Source organism: Rutidosis leptorrhynchoides, chromosome 9 (assembly GCF_046630445.1).
Source record: "Rutidosis leptorrhynchoides isolate AG116_Rl617_1_P2 chromosome 9, CSIRO_AGI_Rlap_v1, whole genome shotgun sequence".
Lineage (NCBI taxonomy): Eukaryota > Viridiplantae > Streptophyta > Magnoliopsida > Asterales > Asteraceae > Rutidosis > Rutidosis leptorrhynchoides.
This window is the reverse complement of record NC_092341.1, coordinates 303,398,613-303,406,512: the sequence shown is the minus strand read 5'-3', so window position 1 is coordinate 303,406,512 and position 7,900 is coordinate 303,398,613. Positions and strand designations below refer to the sequence as shown.

The 7,900-nt window shown below is 34.6% G+C and overlaps 1 protein-coding gene across 1 annotated transcript; it reads right to left on the bottom strand.

Annotated features, from left to right (window-relative positions):
* Positions 1 to 626: 626 nt before the first annotated feature.
* On the bottom strand, positions 627 to 6,971 carry LOC139867473 (uncharacterized). The gene is given in 14 exon segments (XM_071855838.1): positions 627 to 915; positions 1,122 to 1,235; positions 1,338 to 1,473; positions 1,587 to 1,650; positions 1,951 to 2,026; positions 2,326 to 2,342; positions 2,345 to 2,456; positions 2,458 to 2,703; positions 3,323 to 3,913; positions 4,335 to 4,497; positions 4,702 to 4,772; positions 4,941 to 5,141; positions 5,266 to 5,485; positions 6,415 to 6,971. Coding segments are annotated over 14 exon segments (2,322 nt in total). The 5' UTR covers positions 6,660 to 6,971; the 3' UTR covers positions 627 to 849.
* Positions 6,972 to 7,900: the final 929 nt, after the last annotated feature.

Sequence of the window (7,900 nt, the reverse complement as noted above, 5' to 3'; positions counted from 1 at the left end):
AAATTTGCACCTATAATTACAACAACAACAACAACAACAACAACAACAACAAACTCAATACCACATGAGTAGTGTATGAGGGAGGTGAGATGTAGACAATCATTCCCCTATCCGAGAATAAAAACAAGTCATTTCACCACCCAGAGTGAAAACATTCACAAAAGTAGAGAAAGTCATCTCTCTCTCTCTATTCGACAGATAAGGCAAATTGCTTTCGAGTAGACCTCCGGCCAAAAAGTAGGAAATTTCTTTTTTTTTTTATAAATAGTAAAATAAAAATTGAACATAAAAAAAATGATAATAAATAAATAAATAAAATTGACACGCCATGCGAATGGTAATAAAAAAAAAAAAAAAAAGTTTGATAAGAATTTAAGTCAGAACCCTTGCAAGCTTAAGCTCAACTCATAGTATCATTTAAGCTTATTTTGTGTACCAACTAGAACTATAACATTACGTGTTAACTGGTTGGCAAACCCAACAATAACCGACAAAATGCACAAGTCTTGAAGACTATTAGTACCGGTTTTAAGTAGTGACCTGGTGTCTTTGGATATTTTAAAGTGTAAAACTTAGCTTGAATTACTTCATGATTTTAACACCAAAAGCAAAAAGAACTTGCCATTTATAAATGATATATCAAATATAAGGGAATTCTGGGCAAACAATTACACTAGCATATATGTCTTCTCTTACCAATTTCAAATTAAAAATAATAAAAATCAAGAGAAATGATATTTGGGCCTAATCATTGGCCTCATTATTGGTCTAATGCCACATGCTAATTTTGATTGTGTTTAGAAAGGGTGAGTCTAAATTCACCCAGCTTTATTTAAGGATTGAAGTGATTTAATCAATCCTGGTTGCACCAACCATTTTAGCCATGAAACTGTATGAATCTGCCCATTCATCAATCTGCAAAATGAATATACTAAGGTCAAACAAATTCAACTCAAAGATATAACTGATATTTATCAAACATCTAAAAGGATACTTTTTAAAGTAAAAAGTAACTGGTTTAACACTAAAAAGTATGAACATAAGGGTTATTTTAGGAAGTATAATTTGGATCAAGACAAGATTAATAATGAAAATTTAAATTCGAAAATTTAAATTCATACCACTTTTTTTGTAGGGCGTCCAGATCCATGGCCAGCCTTAACATCTATTCTGCCAAGAATCGGGTTCGTCTGTGGGCTATTCTCCAAGCTTGTGTACAGTACATATTGCATCGTCTAACAGAAAAAATAAAGAACCAACTATCAAACATAAGCCCACATAAAAAAAAATAAAGTAAAAATTAAATTACAAGTTGAGTTAGTTACTGAATTATATACCGCTAATAACTTTAAGGTGTGCAAGGGCACAACCCTGTCATCTTGATCAGCTGTCAACAACAACATTGGGGGATATTGACCGGTATTATCGTTAGATTGCTCCCACGGTCTCCTGACATTATGCAGTGGCGAGTACCTGACATAAAGTTATTTACTTTTAATTTGTACTGATATTTAATTTTAATTTTAGATTAATGATGAAAATTTGGTTACATGTATATATTGATGATTGAGACGAAAAATACTAACTTGATTAACCATTGGAACTCTTCTTCCTTATCTGAACAGCCATAGTCGGATGTCCATGCATGACCTACCAATCCCCAAAATAACAAAAAAAATTAACGAATGTGCAACTATAGTTTACAAGGTGTTAGCGTTATGATTTAATTTTTAACGGTGTGATAGTCAGATGTATTAATTGTTACATAGACTGATCAGTTCCGTATGGATGAGTATTGAAAGAAAAATATATGATATCATTTATAATCAGTTTTGTTGCAGTAAGTATGAAACTGAGTATCCAAACTTATTATCCAATTATCATAATCTATTTATTAATACAAAATAAGTTCAGAAAGCAGATACAAATGCCATTACCGAGCAGGCTTACCGATTGTGAACTTGTGAAACCTAAGCATGTCCATAACACCAACATGAGCAAGCGCACAACCGAACAGATCAGGCCTCTGTAATTACAATAATATTGAATTCATTTGTATAATCATAAATTTGTAGTATGATCATATAATTATACATAATAATAATATTAGCCATGAATGTGTAATGACAAGAATGACCAATGTCCACAGTAATTGTGCTGACGTCATGCTGATGTCAGCATAACGTCAGCTATTTTGTCCTCTTGCATATATTTTTTAACCTTTTTTTTAATTTTTTTTCCAGCCCATTATTTGACCCAACGAAGTGGGCTGGGCCTATTTCTAGTTCCAAATATTTGGTTAGTTTTGGGAAGACATATTAGTACCTGATTAATGCAAGCCCAAGGAGCCCACCATTGCTTCCACCTTCGATTGCTAACTTTTTAGGTTGTGTGTAACCCGAGGATACAAGGTATTCAGCACTATAAATAAAGTCATCAAAACAATTTTGTTTTTTTTGCAAGAGAACCATCTTTATGCCATTCTTCACCATATTCTCCACCACCACGAATGTTAGCGATACAAAAGACTAAACCTAAATGCCTCATCATTACAACACGCCTCACACTAAAATATGGTGTCAGACTGATATTAAATCCATAATATCCATATAACAAACATGGATGTGATCCATCTAGAATTATATCCTTTTTGGCCACAACAAACATTGGTATCTTGGTACCATCTTTACTAGGCACAAACACCTGAAACATAAAAACATTAGGATAGATCACTAAGGTGTTGTTTGTTTTTTAAGATGTTTTTCTCTAAAGATGTGCGGACTATGTCTATTAAAGAAGATGTGGTCTAAACGTGTGTATGTTGTTTGTTGAAATGTCGAATAGTGAAGACTGTTTGTTTTTATATTTGCAGCACTAAGAAGCATATTTCAAAGTCTACAAGTTTGCAGACAGAACAAGACATTATTTTATCTTTTGTCTTCAGATGAAGAGTGTGTAGTAAGAATGTATGCGGGCGAGCAGACATAAGACGTACCAAAATCCGGAGATGAAAAACAAACAACACCTAAATACCAACACCTACTTTAAGTAAATTTATATTGACACTCCAATATCTTATGCACATTTAAAATTGCAAGGCCGAGCAATTTCGACTCATTTCCTTCGGTTATGTTTAATATCCAATGTAATAAAATGGAAAATGAAGGGCAAAATAACTAAGATAAAACTGGCTAAATGTTTCGGATGTCATCAAAAGTGTATTTTTACTGCAGAGAATATCTAGAAACACTTTATTCTGTACAAACCAGGAACCACAATTTCATATCAAACTATAAAATCTTTGAGGAATAATCATGCATACCTGGCTGACATGAAACTCTGTCTGATCGAAACCAGGAACCACAATTTCACGAAATACTTTCAGATCTGGAACCCCATTTTCTAAGTTGCATGGGTATATGGTCCCTGGAGTAAGAAAGCTAGTAAAGGCAATAAAAAATAAGCTATCTTTACGGCGTGCGCTGACATCATCCACACTACCAATACTGATGGGCAGATTATGTAAAAGGGACCCACTTTGTAAATCTCTTAACTGCAAAATGTGTTTGCAATCACTCATATAACTAACTACAATTTGATTTCCATTGACAGCAACAGCTGTATCAAGAACATCATTATCAGATTGTGGAATGACTTCAGTCCACACGTTTGGGTCGTTTAGATCGACTCTAACCAGTTTGTACTTTGGAGCGTCTTTATTTGTTAGAAAGGTGAAAACGGTATCATCGTTTGCAATGGCTTGGTACATTGCTTCAAAATTGTCAATAAGCTTAACAAAAGGAAGGCTTTTCTTTTTTTTACATCCTTTAATCCCACCTGGTAGAGTAGAGACATCACAGTAATAAAATTTGTTCACGGGATCACATCCCTCGGGAATATAAAGAAGAACAAACTGCACAAGAAATTAAGATAAATTAATCAAAGGATATACTGTGATACTCTGTACTTATATAAAAAGGGAATTCCATAAAAGGTAACAAATTTCACTCAAATATGTTCTCAATAATTAAAAGGTACAAACTTTGGAAAGATAAATCCATTCAACTAGATAGTTAACACAACACAGCTAAGTAGAAAACTGAAAGCAGCAGCAGATATGACCATTTCAACATATTTTACCGCCAGGCACTTAAACCACCTTGTTTTAAATTTAAAAGCAATTCAAAGCTGGTTACCAAAACAGATATTATTTAAGCTCCTTAGTTTAAAAACAGAAGCTTTCTTGAATTTAGTAAAAAAATACAATCTTATACATAATGAGAATTAGGTGATAGCTGGCTACTATTTTATATATTATAGATATATATTTTTACCTTCCCATCTTCTGTTACAGAGGCTCCAACTGTGTACTGTGGGTTATCAGGGTCTTCCCAGCATAAAATATCTTCAGATTGAGCGGTTCCCAAGTAATGGTAATAAAGCTGATGATCAAGATTCACATTTGTTTCTGTACGCGCGTCCAAATTTTCTCCTTCCCTAAAAATCACCAATATAAATGTTATATTGTAACTATATCAGTCATCAAGCTTATACCAAATGCTGCAGCTGTAGTTATAGCTTTCAAGAAAATTTGAAAAGTGAGAAGCAAACCCTCAACCCTAAAATGACATTTGCATAGTTGCTGCAAATGTCATTGGTCTAATTGCCAAAGTTAAAAACTTTTCAGTTGTCTTCACTAACTTTGGAGCAGGATAACGGCTGTAGAAGAAACCCTTGCTATCATTTGTCCAACTAATTCCCGAAAACTTGACCTGTAACAAAGTAGATGCATCAGCACAAATATCTGTGTTGTGCGTACAAAATATTACAAATGAATCTCAAACTAAGCACTTTTTCTCAGCAATCATCTCATAAGAAGATTCGCATCTACATATTGCAACTTGAGCTCCATAATGGAAATAACTAAATCAATTTCTCACCCATGAAATTGTATCAGGCTCAACTTGCTTGTCTTCTATACGCATTACTTTGACAGTCACCCAATCACTTCCACTTGAACTAAGAGCATAAGCCAAGTACTTAGCGTCCTCACTAACAACATATGTGCTCAATGATACTGTTCCATCTTTACTTAATCCATTTGGATCAAGCAAAACTTCTGCCTTTCCATCCAAACTATCCTACAAAACCAACAAAATGACAACCCAAGTTACCATGACAAAAAAAAATCACAACCAAAATAATCATTCAAAAATAAAGAAGCCATGTTGCCTGGATTCCTTGTATGACCATATTTGTTCGTACCTGCATGTAGAGGACACTCTGAGGTTGAAGACCCGAGTTATGAAAGTAAAAGTATTTATCAGCTTCCCTAAATGGAGCCCCATACTTGGGGTAGTCATAGAACTTAGTAAGCTTGTCATGAAGCTTTTCCCTATTCTCGCACTGTTTAAGAACAGATTCGGTCAAATCCACTTGTTTTTTAACAAATTCTTTTATCTCTTCCGCCTCAGGGTCTTCAAGCCTGAAAAACAAATCATTGTCAAACATAACACGAGCGCGCAGACACAGACATATACAAGTGCAATCCATACACAACTTTACACACATAGACTTGCAATTGCACTCCGTGCGCAATTTTTTAAGGGTAGATACGATAAAAATAAAATGTAACTTTCAAGTGTCTCCCACCCTTTGGGATTTGGTCAATAGTAACATCAATCTAATGATATATCAATAAATATACATATATAACGATATCAATGTCTATGAGTTAAGTATAATATGATAATAGACTAATAGTATAAATCTAAGCGACAACTATTAATATGATAATAGACTAATAGTACAAATCAATCAGTGGCGAAACAGTGGATTTTTTTTCAATGTAAAAATTTTGGATTTTTCGACTTTGACCCCGGTGTATTTTTTTTTTTGCCCCAAAACTCTCAAATTTTGCCCAAAATTCTTCGACTTTTGCCCCAAAACTTTCAACTTTTGCCCAAAAATCTTCAACTTTTACCCAAAAACCTTCATAATTTGCCTAAAAACTTCAATTTTTTGCCTCAAAACCTTCATATTTTGTCCCAAAAAATTGCTATGGTTTTAATTTTTTTTTTCCGCTGTGATACCAACTGAAAGGACCCGTCCTAATCCACCTGGACGAAGTCATCAACATTTGGTCCCATTGCGATGATCGGCTCCAAGTAATGTCCTTATATTACTTAATTCGTACCTGAGAATAAACATGCTTTAAAGTGTCAACCAAAAGGTTGGTGAGTTCATAGGTTTATCATAACAATCATTTCAATATGTTAACAGATCACAAGATTTCATAATCATAAACATAATACACTCGCGCCACTAAAATCAATCAATAACAAAAGCATAACTACAAATAATCTAATCAATAACAAAATATGAAAAATAATAACGACAAACATAAAATTATACCATCGATAAGGATCAGGAACAGGGACGCCATGGTAGAGATCAACAACGGATTCATCACGACGGAATGAAGGATAGTGAAGAGGCTCGTCGGAGAGAGATATGGATCCCATTGATGAAGAACAATTTAGACGGAGAGTAAGAGGAGTAGTGATGCGGGTAAGGTGTTCGACGTTATGCCAAAAATAAGAAGTCGTATGTGTTAATGGCAAGCAACGATATGGCATGATTACACCCAGCAGAACCATCGTTCTACAAAGTTCTTCGGGTCAAGTTAATGGCAAGCAACGATATGGAATCAACAGTGTCTCATTCACTCCAACTAACCCAGCTAATACCCCCCCTAAAACTTGCTGACTAACCAATGGAGGAGTTTTTCGTGTCGGAAGCATATCCGATAGACCACATGGAGGCGGCTGTATCAAGATACGTCGGTTATGGGTGCGGATTTCAGAAGTTTCGTTGAGTTTGTCTTTGAAAACCCGTCAGACATTGTACTAAGTTATCACATGAATGGCTACCAGTTCTTTGTTGTCTGGTAAGCACATAAGTGTTTATTGTTGTGAATACGCACATATTTTTGGTTATGCCAAATATTTGTTTCTTATTGGGATTTTTTTTATGATATAAAGAATGGAAGAATGGATGGAGGACAATGGAATCAAGGAAGCAAGAACGGTTATGTAACTTGTTATCGTTCAGCACTAACATTATCACTGTTACATCAGCGCCACATTAGCACAATTCTTTTTACATTTATTTATTTCACTAAACACTCACAATTATACACTCTATTTCAAACTTTAACTCATTTTATATTATTATTTAAATACAATAAATAAATAAATAAAAACACTTTTTTCAATAAAATAAAAAACATTATATTATTAAATGGGTGGTTGTCGCCCACGAATTTCACATCTTCTCCCCAACTCCAACAAAACCCTAATTCCTGTTAACAATAAAAAGCCATTAATCATCATAGTCTCCTCTTCATCGTCATCAAAAAAACCACATTTAACAATACAAAGAAGGCAATTATTGTTGCTTTCTATTCCAATTTCTTTAGCAACGAATTGTTGTTGGAGTTTAACTGTTTCGGCATCCATTTTCGATTCGATTACAGATGCAGAGAGAGCCGCAAGCTCTGAAGTGACACGGAGAGTAGCGGAAGCAGTTGAGCTTCTTGAAAAAGGGTTGAAGAAATTAAGAAAAAATAAATAAAGAATGAAGAAGAAAATGAGAAAAAATCATGTGGGGACCACTTACCTCTCACGATGGCCGTTGCAGGCTTCACTAGCGACCTGGTTAACGAGTTGCTGACGATGGCCGTGACCCGGTGGCTGCAGGTGGCGAGCATGGGTGGCGGACCATAGCAAGTGGCCTTACAATTTTCGAGATGGTCTTGCACGTAGTACAATCCAGGTACCTTGAAACAAAATGAACGTTTTTTATACAATTTTATTTTGTGATAGTTTTGACTTCGGTT